A 23,824-nucleotide genomic window follows, 5' to 3' on the forward strand; every position below is an offset into this window, starting at 1 on the left:
GTTGTGACAATGACCTTTATCCTAATCACACTTCTCCAAACACACCCACATGTCAGATCATGCTTCATCAAGTTCATGGTGACATTCCTGAATGTTTAGTTCACTCATAAATCAAATATAATTAGTAATTTTCAATCCCCCAAATGAGATCTTGACCAATTTCTAGTCCCTTCATGTGCTACACAATGCTCTTGATACCTCTGATGTACTTTGATCAATGCGGCATTCAAAGACAAAACACTCCGATTTCTCTTCAGATGTTTATATGGGAGAAGGGAGGGGGAGGAATGAAAGAGCTTGAGCTTACATGTACATGTACCTAAATACAGGCCTCAATCAGATTAACTATAATATTCGCTTTCCTTATCTTTTGTTGTTGATTTTGTTATCAAACATTCAGAATTCTTATCATTGGTCTGATTGATCTATTTTGAACTTTCTGTTTTCTGTTTCTTCAATTTTTCTTCATTAATACAAGTGAACTTTTTACAGGGGTTAATGTGAAAAGCAGTTCTCTCCAGTTGCATGTGAATGAACTTTATCATATTCATACCCCCATCCCCCCCCCCCCCCCTCCCGAACAAGCCCACATGTCAGATCATGCGTCATGGTAACATTCCTGAATGTTTGATTTACTCATCGATCAAATAGAATTTGTTATCTTTAATCCCCCAAATAAGACCCTTGACCCTACTTGACGTGTAACAATCCTCTCACATGTCATGCAATGCTCTCTATAATCTCTGATGTTAGATCAATGCAGCTCTCAGAGAAAAAAAAGTTGATTCTCTTCAGATATGACTATTGGGGGGGGGGGGGGGTGGAGAGAAGGGTAATGAAACAGCTTGAGCTTACATGCACATGTATCTATAGGTATGCCTCAACTTTGTACAATTTTCTTTTGTTTTTCTTTACCAGGCCTCTCACATGATGTATAAATCCTGTTCTTAATGTTTCCCAATATATTTATGTTTATTTTATTGATGAAAAGAAACGAGTTAATTCTTTTGGTAGGCCTCATTTTCCCATTTGCTAGGTCTCTCACACCCCTATTTCACGTTTCCAAATGTTTGATCAATGGTCAGATGCAACAGACTATTTTTTAATAGGGGGGGGGGGGGGTCGAGGGGACGGGGCATGTGAACAACATATCATTTTATTGCAATGCCACTGTGAAATGTCTTTCAACAAATCGTGTGTGTGTGTGGGGGGGGGGGGGGGGCTTCAGTTCTATGATGCCTGTATGCTGCACTCAGACACAAAAGGTTGATATGCAGATATGATTAAGATTTCTCTCTTAAAATAATACGACAATGAGACAATGCTCAAAAAGTAGGAGTGAACGGTACATGGACATAACTATCATCTACAATCATGATAAAAGACACCCAATATTTGCGTAAAATTTGTGACAAAATATGCCTTTAATTAATTAAATAACGAATCTTTAACAATGTCTTTCCGCACACATGATGTTGTCAAAGTGTCATTTATATCTACCATTACATGAACAAAAAATCTTGACCAATTCAGGACACAAAGCATTTGATCTATCGGTTAATAAAAATATTATCAACAAATCTAACCCCAACAAAAAAGCAAAGAAACGTAAAAACTTGAATTCAATCATTTTAACCCTGTTCCAACAAATCATAATGTAAACAAAAAATCTGTAGGATCGGATAATTACTTAAACCTCATCCGACAAATATTTTTTAAAAAAATTAAAAATGTTCCTTAATAATGATTTTAAAAATGTATTGCAGTTGTGATTCATAGGAATAACAATATCTTTAAAATATAATGATTGAATTCATCTTTTGACAGAAAGAACATATAATTAGAGTGAGTCCTTTGTGGGGTACATAACATTAGGGATAATGATATTCAAAACATGAATTTATTTCCATTAATATCCTGATTTCAATTTTTTTTTAAAGAAGAAAAAAGAAAATGAATTAAATAAATAAAATTTAAGTTGAAAAGATTGCCCTTTAATTTAAAACAAAATATTGACATGATTTAAAATACAAGATAATATGACATTTACATATGGACACAGCAAAATCAAAGTGTTTCGAAGGAGTTTCCACTATGATCATCTTTTTTTGTATAAATTGTACATTATCCTTTTTATTGAAGATCAACGCATTACAGAGTGGTGGCCATGCAGTCAGTATGGCACAAACCGACTTCATGTGCAGATTATATCATTTGCAATATATTATAAACGGTACATAAAATGATGAATGACCATTAAGTGGTCTCAAAATGTAGCATATGTTCCTACTCCAACAAGTTATTGTCTACTCTGAATTTCATCACAGCGAAATAATTGAAGTCAACATAAGCTAATAGTATTGTATCTTTTCATTTGTGTTTTTGCTGACGTTTTCCATGTTAAGCAGTGAATATGCCTCCATCTACGCAGTTATTAACCAATAATGCATCATAACTTTGATCTGTTGTTAAGAATTAAAACATGCCTAAAGACATTGTACATGATATACATGAGTTTCACAGAAATAATTTACTCATAATTTTATCTGTTTTTAGGATAGAACATGTGTATAATAATTCTGAATGTCAAGGAAAATTAGAATGGAAAAAAAAAGCTGACATTAAGGGAAAAACCCTACAAATTTTTCTCTTTACAATCATAGATACATTGGTAGAGATTTTCCAATTTGGACAATTTATCTTGGGTAATAATTTGAGAAAAAAAACTTCTAGAAATGGGTTTGAGGCAAGCATATAGAGCTAAACCCAACCATCATTATAGAACAACACTATACAATTCAATACTTTATAATAGACAAGACCTTATTTAAACATATCTGTGGTTTACACCCAGTAAATAAGATCGATTGATCGATCTGTATTGAAAAACAAGTCAGAAAAAAATCTTGGAACCAGGGGGGCTTGAACCTTGTATGTAAAGACAAGACCTGTTTAATAACATATTCAAATTGTATGCATCCTTTTAAACAAAAGGTCATTCAACCTGAAAGGTTGCCTGAGGCTTTCCCGACATAGGAACAAGTAACATAAGCAGACTGGATTCTGAGTATTGAAGTTCATTCATTAATGACAGGTTAGTGGAACAACTTGTCACTAGGTGCCCAGGAAAGAAACATCCATAAATTTAAATATGTTAGTAAACAGGTCTATTGCTACATGCAAATCAGAAAGGTATGCTATAGATCGAGGGTACTATATTATTTCATTCCTTCCAGTGTTACACTAGAAATATGAAAGGAAGTGGAAGACAGAGAAAGCTATCACTGGAATATTGAACAGAGGAAAGTGAGACAGAGACGAACAGAGACAGACAGATAGACAAAGAGACAGAGAGAAGAGACTTACAAGGGGTTTCAAAGACACATAGTAGTGTGCTTTCATGGGGAATTAGACACCATTCTGGTGTTTACCCAATAACAGGTGTTGTCAGTCACCTAGACTTCACTTTTACCATCGACAAGTCTTGTTTAGCACACGGTGCCTAGTAGTCTATCGCCATATAGAATTCTCATAATATCAAATTTTCTTCACCCTTGAGATATGAAGGCAAGTTGGAGTAGTTTCCGGTGGGACCACAAGTTCAATGCTTCAGAGATCTTTGCACACACAGACGCATTAATTGGTAATTCAACCCAATCTGGTGTCAGCGAATTACGAACCAATACACATGGACACAGAATACTATGTAGCTTTAACATGTAACGGCAGGGGGTTTGAAATTTTACAATAACTGGTTTGGAAATCAAATACAGACTAAAATTTTAATGGAAACATGATTTTTTTTTTTTTTAATCAAAAAGTCAAAGCCATTCTCAACAATTACTAGGAAGAAATATGAGTTATTTGGTTGAAAATAATTCAAAATAATGTCCAGATTGTACTGGAGAGCATCTAAAAACTTCAAAGTTGCACCTGGGCCGCAAGGGAATCTGCACTTCATGCATTAGTTCATACCGGTACTCCTCTAAATTGTAATTATGTTTGTTTGTTGACCACCCTGGATTGATAAAAAGAGGAAGGATTTCTGCATTCCCATCATAAATATGTTGCAAAAATTCTCCAATTTGACCAAATATATATCCACATATCTCCTCATCTAAATAAGTAAACTACCTTACTAGTCTAAATCATAGGCCTTCATCAACGATCTATCTTACTGATTGGAAGAACCGATAAATCTTGTTTAAATGTCCTAATGTCTGCTATACACGCCCCTGACACGCCCTCATCCTGTGGTAGAACTCTCGACTCTGATTGGTCCAATTTTGAATGGACTGATCCCTGATTGGCTGCATCTATCTCATCTGCAATCTGATTGGCTGATGTGATTGCGATGTCATCTACTTCTGTATCTCCATTGGTGGAAGCGTTTATGGGGTTGCTTTTCTCGTGCTCACCATAACCAATGACCTAAAACAAAATTGAAAAGGAGAGAAACAGTGCAAGTGCTGTATATTTGGTAGTGTTTGAAATTCAACAATGAAGCAAAAATACCAAAGTTGTGAATTTCAAGAGAAAAGCTGATGCTTGCAGACCTTTGATAGATACTTTTGCTTTATCAGCTTTAAATATGTTTCTCATTATAATCACTATTACAGCCGAGCTAAATCCCTAAATGGTTTTTAGGGGGGGGGGGGGGCGAAGTCAAATCACAAGAGGCATATCTTTAGTACTAAAGTCCAAAAAAAGCGCCCCCTTTTTTCTCTGCTAAACAGAAATTTTTATTTAGTAAATGGGTATTGAAAAATCGTCATGATATTCATTTTGGTGTGTCAGCGAATTTTAGTAATATTGTGCCCCCTCCTTTGATAAAACCCCGGATCTACCCCTATAAAGGTGTGTGTATACCTGAACACTCAGTTTGCGGAAGTTAGTCCCGCCCTGGATGTGCTCCCTGAAGCATGTCTTAATATCAGCTAATGTCAAACATCGCAGAACCTCAACCTAAAAAAGAAAAACAAACAAAAAGTATATCACAATTTTCAACCAGTTGGGAAAGTTAACAAATTAAATGCAAACCATGTAACATCCTACTTACCTGCAAGAATATTAAGGTCATTATACCGGTACTTACTTTGAGGTTAGATTCAAATAAGTTTACATAGGAAATTAATATGTTTTGTGCTCATAAGTAGAAATCTTTCCAATGTAAATTAGTTTTCCACTTAACCAGAGCCGCAGCCAGTGTTTGGGGGGGGGGGGGGGGGGGGGGGGGGCACATACATGTAATCGATCGACGTCCTGGAGAGGGGTCTAAAAAAGTTCAACCGATCTTGGATCAACCCCACCCCCCCCCCCTTCCCCCCATGGCTACATGCCTGCACTTAACTGAAAACAGTCTCAGGAAAATTTTCAAATGAAAGATATGCCTAATCATTATCATCATCATTATCAAAAAAAAAAATCACAATCATCACCATCCTCCTTCTCCTCCTCCTCCTCCTCCTCCTCACCTTCGTCATCATCATCATCCTTATTAACATCAACATAGTTATCATCCTCATCTCCATCATCATCATCATCATCCTCATCTCCATCATCATCATCACCATCATCATCATCATCATCATCACCATCATCACTATCATCATCATCATCATCATCATCATCACTATCATCATCATCATCATCATCATCATCATCATCATCATCATCACTACCACCACCATCATCATCACCCACCATCATCATCATCATCATCATTATCATCACTATCATCATCATCATCATCACCATCATCATCATCATCATCATCATCATCACTATCATCATCATCATCATCATCATCATCATCACCACCACAACCACCACCACCACCACCACCACCACCACCACCACCACCACCACCACCACCACCACCATCATCATCAGTCTCATCATCATCATCATCATCATCATCATCATCATCATCATCATCATCACTATCATCATCATCATCATCATCATCATCATCACTATCATCACTATCATCATCACCATCATCATTATCATCATCATTATCATCATCATCATCATCATCATCATCATCATCACCATCATCATCATCATCATCATCATCACCATCATCATCATCTCCATCATCATCATCATCATCATCATCATCATCACCATCATTACCACCCTCCTCCTCCTCCTCATCACAATCAATACTCACCTTCTTGTGTATCCTGTCAAAGGTATACTCCTGGTTGAGAACGTAGCTCCAGTTCCTGTCCGATTCTTCCAGGAGGGACGAGTCCTCGCACTGAAGGATGTTGATCAAACCTTCCACCTGGGTCCTGAAGTCCTCTTTGCTCATCTGATCCAGCTGATCACTGAACGTCGCTAGGAAGGCATCCATGCAACCGTCAACATAGCTGGCACTGTATAGAATACAGTAACATGACATGCCATCAAATAACGAGTTTTTTTTTCCTTCTTGTTTGGGTTAATTTTACTACAATCTTCTCAGGCACGCCAGCTATTCTCCACTCCTGATGACGAAAAGTCATCCTGTTTGAAACGTCGAGCTACTCATCCTCTCCAAGCGCTATAGTTCTCCTTAAAACTATAAGCTAAGAAAGATAACAAACAGTCCTTTTCAGGACTACACACCCCCAAAAAAGATTACCGAGTCAGAATCCTTTTCAGGACTTCTCAACCCTCTCTCTCCCTCTCACATGGTGCACCCGCAAGCCTACTGTATATCTACATCACCATGAAAGCCGACACTTACAAGCAGCATCTAATCTTCTGTAACCATTACAAAACTTTGAACTATACTGCTGTATCAAACATGCCTCAATGAATGCATCAATGATGGTGGTGATGGTGTTAAACATTCAGTACCTAAATTTTACATGATCAATGACAATTTTCGAAAATTATTTATTTACCTGAATTTATTTGCCTGTGGTGCTAAATAGAATGGTAGACCACAAAATTGGAGAAAACAAAATTATTATCTTAATGACAGATCAAACACCTGAAAATAACATTCAAGAATAGTTTGTTGATCATTTTGAATCTGGCAATTGTTTTAATATCTTGTTTAACCTAAATCTGTTTGCCTGTGTGCTTAAAGGTAAAGACCAGTATTGGAAACGCCCCAATTTCAAAAAATGAAATGGAAGCTCTTATTACCAATCATGTGAAAGAATATGTTTTGACTAATACATGATGATACAAATTTTGCCGGGAAACCGCCTACTAATTGATATATTTGGTAAATTAGTTATCTATTGGTGTGTGAGAGATAAACGCATGTGTCGCGCACGTGTGCGTAGTCCCATATACATCTTTCTGTGTACGTGCTTGTAACTTTACCAAGACTGGGCTAAATTTCTTATCATTTTGATGATTCCAGAACCTTACAGTACACACCAATACTCATATGCTAGATGATCAACCTTTTCTGATCGATTTCACAATGTTTCTTTCACAATGCAATCGCACGACCATAACTGGTCTTTATCTTTAAGCTAAAAGGACACAGCAAAAATGCAGTGGGAACAAATTATTGACAGAATCAATACCATACATTAAAGCACAGTTTGATGATCACCTTGAAATTGGCAACTTCAGGGTGCTAAATACTTACCTGAATTTGTTTGCTTGTGTGTTGACTGAAATGGCAAAGCCCAGAATTCCAAAGGTGTTCCTCATTGATGCATTAACTGTGTACCTATAGAGACAATAACATACAAAATATAGCAATGTAAACAGTGTAACACACATTTTCTTATTTAAATAGAAAGCATTGAATAACTCATAAAATGATTAATTAATCATACTTTCCTAATTTTTTTACCGAATTGAAATAAAGGGCCTCAGGATTTCAAATTTGCCAAAAAGGGTACAAAAAGGTTATCAGATTTTAGAATTTGCTAAAACATGTAAAATAAGATACAAAACAAAAACAGAGAGAGAGAGATAGATTATAATTATCATAAGTGGCTAACAGGCTATCATACAATCCTTCAATGGCCAAGGGGGGGGGGGGGGGGGGGGGGTGATACCCTGGGGATGCCCCTATACAAACCCTTAACATATAGCATACATCAACCTTGCTTACCCTAATTGTTCCTGTGTTCTCAGAATGTTGAAGCAGGGCTCTTCCATGACAGTCTATACCAAAAAAGAAGAAAAATGAAAAGAAGTGAAGTGACATTGAAGAATCGAAACATAAAAATAGAAAGAGACAAAAAAAGAAAGATGAGCAAAGGGAAAAGCAAATTTGGAGGATAGCAGAAAGAATATTGAGCAGAGAAAAGTGTAAGACAGAAGATCAGAGAACAATATCACTTCTAGTAATTTCATTTTGATTTAAATGATGATTGAAAACGGAGAGAAGACTTTCTGATTGCAAATGAAAGAACTATGAAGATGACACAAAGGAGTCTGTTCAACACATGCTTGGGCAACAATTGTTCTGCAGCCACATTCCTATGCCAGCCAAATTTTAACTCCAATCCAGGACCAAACAGTAACGCTTAACCTACCGTAACTGCAACCAAACAAATGTGTTTGAAGTGGAATATTGATGAAAGAATACAAAATTTAGGTTTTCTGCGTACAACAATATTGGTCTTAAAACACTTTATTTGTGGAAAAACATTTACAGAAGTGTCTTAAATCACATTATGATAAAAATTTAAGTGAAATTTTGCCATAAAATTTTTGGCAAATTTGGGACTCCAAACGGCTTTAACTGAATTAATATATTTTTGACAAAATAGAGCCCAGAGCAAATAATTGGTTAACCCACAAAAATGGATTTTTAGAATATATTTCATCCATTTTTTTTCTTGCTCACCATGAGCGCATCAAGAACACTGAGACTCCTGACGGTCCCAGGACCAGCCTGGAAGTAGTTTGTGATGACGGTGTTAGCATCGGACTGGTTGTATGCTTTCCATCTCAGGGTGTGGCACCCCCCTGGCACGCCCATCACTCTGGTGACAGGTCTCTCCGATTCAGGGATGGGTGCAAAGCTGAGCTTCTCCCGTAGGTACTGCTCTAGGCTGATGAACTCCTACAAAGGACAATAAAAACATTAATTGGAAGTTTTACCATTTGTAATCAAGGGCGGTACCCCCCCCCTCTTGGTATACCCAATACTATGGTAGCATTACAAAATCTCTCCAGAAATTGTTTTAAATTTTCATCATTTTACTTTGAATTTGTATCTTTTTGAATGCAGAAATAAAACCAAACAAAAAACAACAAAGAAAGTATAGTTACAGGGTTAATAGTCGGCAGTTATTGCGGAAATTTCAATGATTTAAAGGTAATACAAAGTTTTGGTATGGGGTCATGAATTTGGTTGAAATGAACATATTGGAAGCATATGCGATCTTACAATATTCAGTGATCGTTGTCGCGGTTGAAATCGAATCCAAAGTTATGAAATTGTAAATAATACACTCTTTTTGTTGTATAGCTCCCTCTTAAGGTCAAGATATCAATTAAGCTATAAAACAATGTTTCTTGACTAAAACCGACCAATTTGCTATTCTAGTTTGGAAGTTATATATCACATCTACATATTCTGAGATTGTCATGGTCATGTGCAGCTACCATTGTACGGCCGTAGGCGCTATTTGAAATTTATCAAAATTTACCGGGAGCACCAGTAAATTTTTATATTAAATTTTTCTCGAAAGCAGAAGTGTTTTAGAGGCTAAATATTCTAGTGCTTAAAATACATCCACAGAGGCGTCCAAATATATCCAAATTGTAAAGAATAACTATCCACCCAATTTTCAAAATTTCCCAAAACTTTGTATTACCTTTAAGAGAGAGTGCATCTTAGACATCATAATGGTACATGTACTATGTCTATGTTTTGGTTGTACACCAGTCACAATGAAAAGATAGACCCCTAGGTCCTGTGACACAAAGCATAGCTCAATTTATTTACCTTGTCATCAATTGTGATTATTTGAAAAATTAGCAATCAATCACTAATTTACAGGCCAAGACGAAAGACACTAAACAGTCTGGACAAAAAAAAACACATGACCTTGTATGGCCAAGAATTGGGCAAAGTACAGACATTTTGACGAGATGAGGGTTAAAGATAAAGACCGGTTCTGGGATTGCATTGTTGTGTAATTGATCAGAAAAGGTTGATCACCTAGCATATAAGTATTGTTGTGTACTTCAAGGTTCTGGAATCATTAAAATGAAAAGAAATTTTGCCCAGTCTTGTTAAAGTTACAAGCACTGTACACAGAAAGATGTATATGGGACTATGCGACACATGCGTGACACATGCGCGATATCTATCTGGTCCAAATATATATAATATATATATATATCAATTAGTAGGCGGTTTCTCTGCAAAATTTGTGTCATCACATATTAGTCAAAAGATATTCTTTCACATGATTGGTAATAAGAGCTTCCATTTCATTTTTTGAGAGGGGGGGGGGGAGCGTTTCCAAAACTGGTCTTTACCTTTAAGAATAAATTACCTTTGAGGAGAAATTGCCCTGCACCATTGCCTCAAAGAAAAACCTGGAACGGAAGTCTTTGGCCGTGTTCATAACGTCCGTCGAGCTGACCGCTTGGACAACCCTGTCCTTGTCCATCGCTGTCCACTTGACCTTCTGAAGGATGGACAGTCTCAAGTCCCTGGAAGGCAACAAACAAATAAACTATTAAAATGGAACAGTTTTAAGAGTTCGGTTAGTGTAGGAAATTGAGATGTAGCAAATGTCACAGGAGGAAATATTGTACAACCCTTGCAACTCTCGTTAAAGGTCACAACAAACAAATAAACTACAAAGAACCAGACAGAACGCATATGGGGCGTTGCAAGAAAGTTGCAATCAATTGAAAATCCCCCAAATCAAGCACAAGTCTTGCGATTAACGCAACTCAAATTTCTTGCAAAGCCCCCATCAGCTCAAAGAGGGAGAATTAAAAAAAAAAAAAAAGATTTCCGACCGACCGACCCATGTTTTAGCACCTAAAGGGCAATACAACATCTTTTTGTTAAGGCCTAATGTAGATTTACCTGCAGACTTTGGCTGGCTTGAGGATGTAGTTATGGTAAGAATTCTTCAGGTTTTCCTTCACAGCCACAAACATTTCTTGAGAGAAGGTAAAATTTGCGATAACATCCACGATAGTCTCAAACAGAAGCTACAAGAAGAGAGAAGAATGAGTGAATATTTTGGTTTTACAAGACAAAATATATATATGTAATACAATTTTGAGGCAAAAATGTTCAATGGATATAATTGGAATGAATGGGAGAAGGTTCTGTTCACTTGATGGGAGAAACTAAATGCTCCTAATATATAATTTGCTAGCTTAGTATGGGTATCTCGTTCTTCTATCGAGCTAAAGATGGTGGTCTCCTGCATTTTTCAATTTTGAAATGATTTGTCAACCATGTGTTTATTGAAAGATATAAATAATTAACTGATATATTTTATGATATGATTATATATATATATATATATTTATATATATATATTGACTTTTGTTAATAATACATATGTTCCTAGTTTATATATTCCTTTTTATTATGTTGAAAAAATACAGAAAAGAAAAGAAATCGGGAAAGATAACTCTTTTTCAAAGAGACACGTTATTACACATGACTGGAGGTCAAGCACAACTTTGACCTCTAACTTTGACCTCTAAACCTAATAAATGACGGATGTGCAGTTTATGGATTTCTTTGTTGTTATTAGGGAAAGGCAAAACTCAACAGAAATGCAGGCAGCACAGAGAATATGTGGCAAAGTGGATTTCCTTACATTCATAACACACAAAATGAATGTATATTTTTTTCTTTTTTTCTTGAGCAACTACAATTGGACTTTTGTTATCTAAATTAAAAATAAAGTTGAGTTCTGGTTATGCGATTGCATTCTGAAAGAAAAGGTGTGAAATGGATCAGAAAAAGTTGATCATGTAGCATGTAAGCATTGGTGTGTACTACAAGGTTCTGGGGTCATCAAAATCATAATAAATTTGGCCCAGTCTCGGTAAAGTAACAAGCACTGTACACAGAAAGATGTATATATGGGACTACACAAATGGTGTCGGGGCCCGACACCATGATTTCCTTATCTTTCTATGCTCATTACTCAGCCATTATACATTTCTACCAAAAATGTTTGTGAAATGACATATATATTGTAATTTTGAACATACAGTGTAAGTTTTGTTTGATTCTGTGAGAATTTATTTTCTTTTTTTACCAGAACTTAAGTTCATCTTTAACATTTATTTAAAAAAATTATCAACCAAATATGTTCATGTTTAATTTTGCCAAACAAATTTTTTGTTGTTCTTCTCATCTGCTTAATAATGATAGCACAAGTGCAGAGACATAATTATATTCAGAATTCTTTCTTAGAGTACAATGTCGCTTACTGGAAGCTTGTGATTAAAACCGTAGAGTTTGATTTCAAGCCCACTCTCCAAGGCCTTCAGTGTGTAGCTCAGCTCGGCCGCCTCAGCCTCGTACGCCGTCTCCGTCAACTGATGCTCCAACAGGCACACAAACAGGTCAAAGGTCACGGCGTGTTTGGGAGAGAGGTTGACCAGAGGGGTCATGAAGTGAAAGTACATGGATGCTGTCAAAGGAATGAATAAACAGGTGTTTTTAAACAACGTTCATCCCTGCAAATTTCACATCAGTAAATTATATATGGAAGTACATGAATGCTGGCACACATAGAAAAAAGGGTAAAAAATAAAGCAGTACTCACTACATTTATCTCTTCAAATTTTCATTCCAATTGATTACAAGTGAATGGATCAAAGAAAAAAAAGTACATTTAGTGAAGAGACACAGTTCGACCGATTAAAAAAAATCAATAACAATGAAAGAGAGATAAAGAGAGAGAGAGAGGGAGAGAGAGAGAGAGAGGAAAACAGAAACTGAAAAAGAGGGAAAGAAAAAGAAAGAGAGAGAGTTGTAAAAGATAAAGGAGAGCTAAGGGGTTAATACCTCCAATTTTATTGCAGAAAATGTATTCGTTTGGAGAGATAATATTTTTTTTAATATAAAAATTGTACATACCTCTGGGCATGCTGAACTTGGTATCTCGTCTATACCATAGCTTGCTGTGCTCTGTATCCAAGATGCATGTTGGGTAATCTGTGTCTGGTACATCAGGCTTGTTCAGGTCAAATTCAGTTGCTGCAGAGATTTAAAAATTGAAGAAAAATTGCTACTTTTCTGTTAAAACATTTCTAATGAGCCATTTATGTGCTTTTCATGATCCTCCCACGAGCTATCTTATATCTTTGTTTGTATTTTGAATATATCTTAAATATATCTTCAATAGATTCTGAATATACCTTGTTTTTATTTTGATGCAGAAATAACTAAATGAAAATGAAATATGTAGGACTAGTGGATATTAAGCCGTAAGATGATCTAAGTCCAATCAATTTATTTTTTGACAACAAGATTTAAAAAAATCTAAGTCATTTCAATCAATTCAATTCAATTCAAATTTATTTCTTCTCAAACAGTAAAAATATAACAAAGGTCAACATATAGATCAATATTTTCAAGCACTAAAAGAGTTTTGTGTCTAAAAAAAACAGTTGACAATACACAACGTAAATATGGTCTAAAACACTATACAATATGTGAACTTTCACAGAATTTCATGAAGAGCAATTCTAGATGGTTTCCAAAATTATGACCAACAATTGCAAGTACAGCATAAGCCCTAAGCATGCATTACTACTGATAAAATGAACAGGTTATATAAAAGACAAAAACTCACCAATGAATTTATTGGGTGTCGGCAGGTACAGATCAGGGTTCAAACCAGCATCTTAAAGAAAAATCAAAGAACAACCATTATTCTGCGACTTACTTTAGGTGTTATGTGTTTTAATATCTACTTCAGCCATGCCCCTTATGGCTATTGTATACAGTGTCTTGGCTTTTGTACCCTTTCAAGGTTCCCCAAAAGATAAGCTGCAGCTGTAGGAAAACAGAATAATAATAATAATAATAACCTTTTAAGGTCCACTCCAAATTTTATTAAGTTAAACCGAAAATGGAAATTCTTTTTGCCCAATTGATTGTGAGCCCGGCAGCCACTGAGTAGCGTCAGATCGACGTTGCTCTATCCCTTATTGTTGAACGCCAAACAAGGTAGCAGCAACTCCCGTCTTTTAACGTCTTTTGGTATGACCCGGCCGGGGTGCAAACCCACGACCTCCCGGTTGTGAGGCGGACGCTCTGCTGACTGAGCCAACTTTACTATGGTGCACTTCTGCATTTTTATAACACTTAAATACAAGAGTATGCTTAAGGGACATTGTTACATGCAAATACTGTTTTCTCATCCTCTCTTGTCCTTCCCTTACGCATACAAAAGTTGTTATTCTGCCACATCAGTTTACCACCGTGTCATGTCACATATGGACAATAAGCCAGTTCATAGTTGCAGTCTGAGCATGAGCAGATAAAGGTCATTGCAGACCAAATTGTGAAATACACGGAGACAAAATACTGAATATGCGCTCATGAAAGTTATTTGATCATTATTCATGTATGCACAAGCAGTGCACTCCATGATACACAGATTGTAGTATTTTTGAAAAGGGGGAAGAAAGGCTATTTATAATTTATGTAGCACCTCCATCGCTGTAGGAATGATTATTTAAAAATCTACAAAGTGGGACCTCTTCATGTTTTGAAGATCTGTGGATATACAGGGTCATTTGGGACTTGTGCTAACCATGAACTGGTCTGTTCTAAAAAGGAAAAAAAGTTGCCTGCCTCTACGTCTGAAGAAATTAAAAGCCTGCTACTTACTCTTCATCTTTGCCTTCCACTCTGTTGGGACGTCTTGGACGATGAACTCGGTTCCGAACCACTCCTCCTTCTGATCCGTCTTACCAACAAACTCTTTGGACGAGATGATGATGTTGGCTGTCTCTGGAGACAGGTGATTGGTGCATTCCCTGATCAGCTGATCACGTATGGTGGTGTATGAGAGGAAAGTAAAAAAGAAATTGAGGAAAAAACATTTAGTATGACTCACATCAGGGGGGTGCTTCACAAAACTTGTCATCAGTGACAAATGTCAGTTTTTGTTATAAGCTACTGAAATCCTTCCTTCTGATTGGTTATCGGCAGATTTGTCACTGATTTTTGTAATTTGTCATTGAAAAAAAGGCTTTGTGAAACGGGGCCCAGAAGTGCACAAAGAAGGGAACACTATCAATACCTAGATCGTCGCTGTTTTCACGAAGTGACGGTAGTGAAAAAAAATTGCATTCACTTTGCGTTACGATTTACTTCACTACCGTCACTTCGTGAAAACAAGGACGAGATGTATATTTTTGAGCCCCTCATTCAAAATAAAAAGAGCAATTATATTTCAAAGTACCAGAATGATTCAAGTGCAGAATGTGAGTGAAAATGGACAAGGGAAAAGTGATTGCCTGATCGCTACATATCCATCACATAACAACAAAAGTCCTAAACCACCGGTCAGCCTTGTGCAATGATTATTAAATAAGACATCGCTATCCTCATGCAAAGAGGAACATTTCGTGATAAAGTCAAGAGGCTTTAAACAAGCCTGCAAGACTTTTTGAACCCAATCTTACCTTAGTTTGTTGACTGGTGCAGTCAGGTTTTTAAGATACTATAAATATATTAGACAAAAATAGATTTCTACATATATACAGGGAACTTGTATCTAGACTTGTCAGTTTTCAGGCATATGTCTGAATATAGATGTGTCATTATAACTCTGGAGTAGAGACATTTTGCATTACTTAAAGGTAAAGACTGATAGTGGTAAAATTGCGGTTCAAGGGTTTGGGGTGCAAAATATCCATTCAATATTGTTTAAATATTGCCTTCAGAGGTTTAAATGGCAATACTCAATGTTCAATGTTGAAATGCATTTGCGATATCTATCCAGGCCGGACCGATATGATAATTTACCAAATATATCAATTAGTAGGCGATTTCCCGGCAAAATTTGTATCCTCACCTATTAGTAAAAACATATTCTTTCACATGATTGGTAATAAGAGCTTCCATTTCATTTTTAGTAGCAAAGGAGATACCTGTTCATTGTATTCTGTCTGTATTAGAGGGCCTGTAATGTATTCCTCTGTGGGGTACAGGTGCATCCTCTCTGACATGTCCTCTACGTTGTCTATAGGGTCCATCTAGGAGAGATAAGAAAATATACTCTTCAGCTACATTCTACACAGGGCATTTAAATTAGTTGCTTCTGAACCCCACAAGTAAGTGCCAGATCTTCACTTAAAGATACCCTATAGATCATTACTCACCATAAGAAATTACTAAAGAAATATGCCCAAGCTGTCATGAACTTACCACTTTGACACCAGGATAGTACAAACCTGTACAAAAAAGTGCTTGATTTGTACAAGTACAGTTTTATGTGTAAAGCCCCCCCCCCCCCCTCCCAACAACAAAAACAAATCAAATACATGAATCAAATCAAAAAAAAATATTTGTATGTTTTATTGATTACCAGTAATAGCAAATAGGGTCATTGCAAAGTAAGTTCCCTCTTTGGTATGGTCACATTAAACCTTTATTTCTTTCTTCACAAATGACTGTCACTTGAATCAGCATGTTTTCTTTATGTAGGTATATAAACTACTGTCAAAACTAAAATCATTTTAGTTTCATGGACTAACCTCTGAGAAGAACCTGAAGACATTGTCATCCACTATCTTGATTTCATCAAATATTCTGGGGCAAAAAAATGAAAAAATAGAAAGAAAAAGAAAATTTCACTAAATATTGCATATCGTAAATTAATATTTGTTCCATTGTGCAAACATGATCTTTTAAATCTTCAGATCATGAAAGTAATGTGCTAATCATGTGAAATTTAGAATGTGCTAATCATGTCTAAATTGTTCTAGCAGTGTGGCCCTCTGTAATTTTTTTCTCCATGAGATTACATCTGACTACATTATGAATGTAGTTTCAATCAATAGCTTTGATGGTTGTCAATATAGAAGAGCACCACTTTAATGTTATATTCATTACATGAACTACATCACGCCTCAAATCTCAACTTCAAAGTTTCTTCTTCCAATATTTCAGATTTGTTATAAAGATAAATGATATTACAAGAATACACAAAACTTAAGTCACCCAAATAAAAAGAGAGGAGATTCCAAACACATACATCAAAGAATGACAAGTGACAAAGGAGGCAAAATTGATTTTGACGAAAATATGCAAAGTTAAAAATGCTGGAAAGTACCTCTTCTGTGGGCCTTCCTTGAGCAGCATGTTGATATATTGAAAGATAATCACCAACACCTACGACAAGAATAATAAGAAATGAGAGTGAGAACAGATGAAAAAATCATAACGTGTTGATTTGTTCCACGTCTCAACAGAAGAAAAATGAGGAAGGAAAGGGAGAAGAATAAGATGATGGTAGACAGAGTGAATAAGAAAACAGAAAAGGAGAAGAAGAAGCGAGAGAAGAGGTAGAAACAAGGAGAAAGGGAAGGAGGAGGAGAAGGAGAAAGAGGAGGAGGAGGAGGAGGAGGAGGAGGAGGAGAAAGAGGAGGAGGAGGAGAAGAAGGAGGAGGAGAAGGAGAAGAAGGAGGAGAAGGAGGAGGAGAAGGAGGAGAAGGAGGAGAAGGAGGAGGAGAAGGAGGAGGAGGAGGAGGAGGGGAAGGAGGAGAAGGAGGAGGAGGAGGAGAAGGAGAAAGAGGAGGAGGAGGAGAAGGAGGAGAAGGAGGAGAAGGAGAAGGAGGAGGAGGAGGAGGAGGAGGAGGGGGAGGAGAAAGAGGAGGAGGAGGAGAAGGAGAAAGAGGAGGAGGAGGAGGAGGAGGAGAAGGAGAAGAAGAAGAAGAAGAAGAAGAAGAAGAAGAAGAAGAAAGATAAGCAAGTGGACAAAGGAGGAATATAGATTCAAAGAGGCAATGACAATGAAAAGAAGAAACAAGAATATACCAGAACTTCAAGAGGATTAAGACAATTTAACAACTTCATGTGCTTGACCAAATCTTCTCTGAACTAGCACCAACAACTGCAAAATTCTATTTAACTGGGTCATCAACAAATCAAACATCCACTCACTTAGACACATCATGAAATTTGTACTACTTGAAAGAAGAAAAGAGAAACTAAATAAAGTCCCAATTATTTACCTCGTCCACTCTCTTCAGGCCTTCGTCGGAGAGTACGATGTTGAAGCTGAACGCAGCGTACGTCTCGTTGTGTTCGGTACTGCTCTCTGAGTTACCACAGTACAACCTCAATGCCAGAGCTCTACAACATAATGAAAATACACATATTTTGGATGTTTAATAAAACCAAGGAGTATTGTACTTTCATGCCTAACTCTCTTCTTCTAAGATCTGTCAAATATTTTATCAAATATGTTTTGTTTACAGTTACTTGTAACTTACAGGTAGGAAAAAGAAGTCTTACCAATTGTATTGCTACATTATCAGTAATAGCACAATATAAATGCCCCTCTATGCTATGTCATTCACCATCATTTGTACTGATTATTTCAGTTTCTAGTTAAGGACAAATGTACATATTATATCAGGAAGATAAGGGTAATAGCAGAACGGTCCAGAGTTTGAATGAAATCCGTAGTAAATAGAATTGGATATTAGAAATGAAAGCAGCTATTGTCCTTATAGCGCCCTTCTCCTTATCCCATCATAAGGCAGGAGGGGGGGGGGGGGTAAATTCATTCTTTTTGTTTCCTGAGGATTGGTTGAGGGGGGGGGGGGGGTTAGGCGGTAGGATGATCATCCTGAATGATTAAACATTCCTACCGTTTCTTGAGAAGAGCCATAATGCTTCCTTTTCCTTCATGGCCAAGCAACCAGCCAAGATAGTGAAGAGGTTTGCATCTGCGGAGTAAGATAATGATAGTGAAAGCCATTTCAAAGGAAGCAGTCTTTCTCCAATATAAGTATACATTTCCTTACTATCACCTTGCGCGTTCCACAAATTTATCACATTACATGTATTATAAAAGTTTATTCACATTATTAATAGATGGGTGATATATGACATCATCTGAGCAGCAGCAACCCAATTAGATTGGCCTATTTCAGTGGGACTCTCTTTTATACAGGGACTGCTGGAATGACCAGCTGTCTGTTGCTACCTGAACTGGCTATTGTTCCTAATTGCATAATATATTGATAGCAATTAAAGTGAAGCAATTACACACACAAGAACAAGAATCATCAATAATATCTTCAGCATTGAAACCATATTAGACAATCAAATTGAAAGTGTATAAAAAGCTCAGTGGGAACATACATTCTGCATCAAGAGAGAATCATGTTTCATAATTTAGAAAAAAATATTATAAACATGCTGCAACAGAAATTGATTCAAATATCTTATTCATTTATGATCTTTCTCCTTTATCATTCATTAATTATTCATTATTGGCATTTCAGATCAAAAGATAATGTAATAATGTCAAGAATATGACACTTAAAGATAAAGTCGAGTTCTGGTCGTGCGATTGCAATATGAAAGAAACATTGTGGAATCGATCAGAAAAAGATGATCATGTGGCATCTAAGTTTTGGTGCGTACTGCAAGGTTCTGGAATCATCAAAATGAAAAGAAATTTGGCCCAGTAACAAGCACTGCACACAGAAAGATGTATATGGGACTACACAAACATGTGGCATACAAATGTGATCTTCGTTTTTAAGCTGTTACATGTCATATTTAGAATATGAAGGCATTTGAAGAGCCATGCTTTTCAAGGAACATTTGTTCTCTCATGTTTTTCAAATGTTTTGTCACCTCTCCACAGAACTCAACCTTTATAAACCACGTTGGGTAACTACCTGTAGTGTTTCTGTTGAGAGGGCATGGACCATGTCAGGTCCAGGGTATGCTGATCTTGGACTGGTACAACTGTAGGATGAAATAGAAGAAGATATAAACTGAACAATTTACAAGAACCAGCGGTAAAGCATGAGACCAGTCATGGGGGGGGGGGGGGGGGATGCACTGGTCTTACAAGGTTGTCAAATTAATCAATATGTAAATGAATTATAGGCTTATATGTAAGTTTATTTATTGTGTCATCTTCTTCTCAAAGTCCTGTTTCCAATATCTTCTCTTTCTTTTCTCATTCACTTGCCAATCAATCATGGCCAGGAATAGTGAATCCCCTCTCATATAGCTAATACATGTATGTCATTGAATTAGGGGACAAAACTTTTCTAGAACATCTCCAGATACTTTAAAAAAAATATGGTAATCCAGTATATCTTATTAAAAACTAGATGGAATTTTGACTGCGCGCAGTCGAAAATGATGCCTCCGCCATAGAGCAATTTAAACAAGTTTGGATTTTAAATCTCCAGTGGTTCTTGAGATATCATGATAACAATCTCAATGTATGGAATTTCATAAGTTGACCTCTGTGACCCTTGACCTTTGACCTACGTGCTCCAAAATCTAATAACATTGTCTTCCTATGGTGATACACACTATCATTAAGTTTGAAGTTTAAATCTCCAGTGGTTCTTGAGATATTATGATATGGTGATACATACTATCATTAAGTTTGAAGTGAAAATTCTCCAGTGGTTCTTGAGATATCGCGATAACGATCTCAATGTATGGAATTTCATAAGTTGACCTCTGTGACCCTTGACCTTTGACCTACGTGCTCCAAAATCTAATCAGATTGTCTTCCTATGGTGATACACACTATCATTAAGTTTGAAGTTTAAATCTCCAGTGGTTCTTGAGATATTATGATAACAATCTCAATGTATGGAATTTCATAAGTTGACCTCTGTGACCCTTGACCTTTGACCTACGTGCTCCAAAATCTAATCAGATCATCTTCCTATGGTGATACATACTATCCTTAAGTTTGAAGTTTTTACATCTCCAGTGGTTCTTGAGATATCATGATAACAATCTTAATGTATGGAATTTCATAAGTTGACCTCTATGACCCTTGACCTTTGACCTACGTGCTCCAAAATGTAATCAGATTGTTTTCCTATAGTGATACACACTATCACTAAGTTTGAAGTTTAAATCTCCAGTGGTTCTTGAGATATCATGATAACAATCTCAATGTATGGAATTTCATAAGTTGACCTCTGTGACCCTTGACCTTTGACATACGTGCTCCAAAATCTAATCAGATCATCTTCCTATGGTGATACATACTATCCTTAAGTTTGAAATTTAAATCTCAAATGGTTCTTGAGATATCGCGCTAACAAACTCAATACAAGGAATTTCATAAGTTGACCTCTGTGACCTGTGACCTTTGACCTACGTACTCCAAAATCTAATCAGATCGTCTTCCTATGGTGATAAATACTATTCCCGAGTCTTAAGTTTAAATCTTAAATGGTTCTTGAGATATTGTGATAACGGTCAAACGGGACGGACGTATGGACGTACGGACGGACAACCCGAAAACATGATGCCTCCGGCACCACCTTCGGTGGCGGAGGCATAAAAATATTAGTTAAATACGATTCATTTAGAAATAACAGAGGAAAGGGAAAGCAAGACAAAGAAAAGAAATCAAGCTCACCTTTGTAAAGCTTGTGGAATTTCTCATGTTGGAACGGCTGACCACAGGATGTGAAGGAGGGCCTCTCCAAAGAACTAAGTTGGAAAGAAATAAAAACCATGAATAATATTCTCCAAACTATTTAGTTCATACAGTATGGCTAGATTTGAAGAATTGATCAAACAATGGAATTTATATTCCTTCCATTTTTTGTATTACTCTAAGGTTTCAAAGAACTGAGTTTCTATGGCAAATAGAGAAAGGTGAAGATGTTTGAAGCAGAAACAAACAAAATCCAGGTTCTGAATTTTCTTACACTTTTTATTTGAGGAAATTTAACAGTTATCAATAACAAAAATGTTTATCTTTTATAGATATGTATGGGAGTGTTGTTTGTTTCTCTTAATCCTTTGAATACTATCTATTATCTTTAGTAAGAGATATCATGAGAAAAACAAATTGGACTGATTGGATTAATCAAATAAGTTAAGTAACCTATTTAATTTTCTACTTACTTGTTCTGGACATTGCTAAATGCCTCCCTCACCCAAAGCTCCAAATCATCCAGAGAATCTACCAAATACAATCATTCAATCAATTCAGGGTACGAAAAAATTTGTTGCAACCATTTACCTAAGCAGTGATGTAAATCCTAAAATTACAGGCCTGTATACACAATCCACTTGCTTCACCTTTTTATCAGAAGTATTTTCTTTTTATTCAAACTAATGATTTCACCAAGAAATAAGATAGGTGATCAGTACCGATTAACCAACACTATTTTGGTTGAAGGGTTATCTTTAAGTGTAATTATAGTTGCTTTGTAATATCCGTACAACTAGCCAATCAGGCAAAGTTATATCTTAAATTTAGTTGCCCATCAGTACAGATTGACAAACACTGTTTTTTATCTAGCAATTGAATCCAATGACCGGAGTAAAAATTATTACAATATTAAGATCATAGTACAGTTAAACCTGTTATAGTGACCACCTGTAAAGAAAGACCACCTGTCTATAAAGACCACATTTTTGTTTCCAAGGAATATGGTTTTTCATTCAAACCTGTACTGAAGGAGCCTGTACATTAAGACCACCTACCTGTACAGACCACTTTTCATCTTTCCCTTGAGCAGTCTTTATATACAGGTTTCACTCTATTCAGTGCTATTTAAATGTGACTATCATTATAATTATTATAATACTTATCATACATACCTCTTGACTGGACCACCAGTGTCATGTAATGAGCCGAGTACATCCGTTTCCTGAACTCCTTAAGTCTCTCATGAACATTGATGCTCTTAGAAGCAGGGTCGAGCTTCAGGGATTTAGAGTTACCTATCAAGTACATAATAATCATAACATTGATACAGGTAGTGTATGCTTTTGGCAAAGTTTGACAAACATCATGTAATTTTATCTAAACATATTTGTGGCTTACACCCAGTAAATCAGATCGATTGATCAATCTGTATTGAAAAACAAGTTGATCAATCGATTAAGCTACAAATATGTTTAAATAATTGAAATTTCTTCCAGGAAGCATTACATTAATAAAAGTTATTGTCCTATGGCGGACTAATGAATATTAATAAGTCAGAATGAATCAGGAGAGCTTGGGTATTTGTTTCTAGTCCATCGTGACTGTGCCATGGACCAGTGATGGCCTAGTGGTACAGTCGCTGCCCGGCAAGCAGTAGATGCAGGTTCAAGTCCCGCTGGTTCCAAGATTTTTTCGGACTTGTTTTTTAATACAGATCGATCAATCGATCTTATTTACTGGGTGTAAGCCACAAATATGTTTAAATAATTGAGATTTCTCCCAGGAAGCATTACATTTATTTTAAAAAAATCATGTAATTTGGCATGAATTGGCATTTATACCATAATAATTTTGCTCATGAAATCCTAGAAATGGGTTATAAAGATTTCTTTATATTATTAAAACATGAAACACTCTTGATAACAATTATAGGGCCCTATGTGTAACACTTGTGATTCTATACAGTAGGCTTGCGGGTGCACCATGTGAGAGAGAGAGAGAGAGAGAGAGAGAGAGAGGATTGAGGAGTCCTGAAAAAAACTCTCGGTAATCTTCTTGAGGGTGTGTATACAAGCAGCATCTAACTTGTGATTCTGTGTCAAAATCAATAGTTTTGTTACAAAATCAATCTGTCCTATTACTTTTGAGAATAAATTAGTCCTAAGATTAATTTTCATGAAAAATTGAATCAGGAAGATCGATTCTGTTACCGGTATCTGCTTTAGCACAAT

General features: G+C 36.3%; 1 protein-coding gene across 1 annotated transcript in view; it reads right to left on the reverse strand.

The window, feature by feature from the left end:
- Window positions 1-1,394: 1,394 nt before the first annotated feature.
- Window positions 1,395-23,824, reverse strand: part of LOC583323 (nardilysin) — a 29,804-nt gene continuing 7,374 nt past the window's right edge. The window contains exons 7-27 of the mRNA XM_030996221.1: window positions 22,766-22,888; window positions 22,064-22,121; window positions 21,570-21,643; window positions 19,846-19,915; window positions 18,805-18,882; window positions 18,163-18,283; window positions 17,262-17,320; window positions 16,684-16,738; window positions 16,078-16,182; window positions 14,810-14,966; window positions 13,767-13,817; window positions 13,049-13,168; window positions 12,397-12,599; window positions 11,024-11,151; window positions 10,479-10,638; window positions 8,816-9,034; window positions 8,075-8,127; window positions 7,601-7,684; window positions 6,176-6,383; window positions 4,870-4,965; window positions 1,395-4,431 (exon numbers count right to left, since the gene is read on the reverse strand). Coding sequence (XP_030852081.1) covers window positions 4,162-4,431; window positions 4,870-4,965; window positions 6,176-6,383; window positions 7,601-7,684; window positions 8,075-8,127; window positions 8,816-9,034; window positions 10,479-10,638; window positions 11,024-11,151; window positions 12,397-12,599; window positions 13,049-13,168; window positions 13,767-13,817; window positions 14,810-14,966; window positions 16,078-16,182; window positions 16,684-16,738; window positions 17,262-17,320; window positions 18,163-18,283; window positions 18,805-18,882; window positions 19,846-19,915; window positions 21,570-21,643; window positions 22,064-22,121; window positions 22,766-22,888 — 2,492 coding nt within the window. The 3' untranslated portion in view covers window positions 1,395-4,161. The remainder of the gene's footprint in view (window positions 4,432-4,869; window positions 4,966-6,175; window positions 6,384-7,600; window positions 7,685-8,074; window positions 8,128-8,815; window positions 9,035-10,478; window positions 10,639-11,023; window positions 11,152-12,396; window positions 12,600-13,048; window positions 13,169-13,766; window positions 13,818-14,809; window positions 14,967-16,077; window positions 16,183-16,683; window positions 16,739-17,261; window positions 17,321-18,162; window positions 18,284-18,804; window positions 18,883-19,845; window positions 19,916-21,569; window positions 21,644-22,063; window positions 22,122-22,765; window positions 22,889-23,824) is intronic.

This window comes from Strongylocentrotus purpuratus, unplaced genomic scaffold (assembly GCF_000002235.5).
Source record: "Strongylocentrotus purpuratus isolate Spur 01 unplaced genomic scaffold, Spur_5.0 spur5_contig_855, whole genome shotgun sequence".
In the NCBI taxonomy this organism is placed as follows: domain Eukaryota; kingdom Metazoa; phylum Echinodermata; class Echinoidea; order Camarodonta; family Strongylocentrotidae; genus Strongylocentrotus; species Strongylocentrotus purpuratus.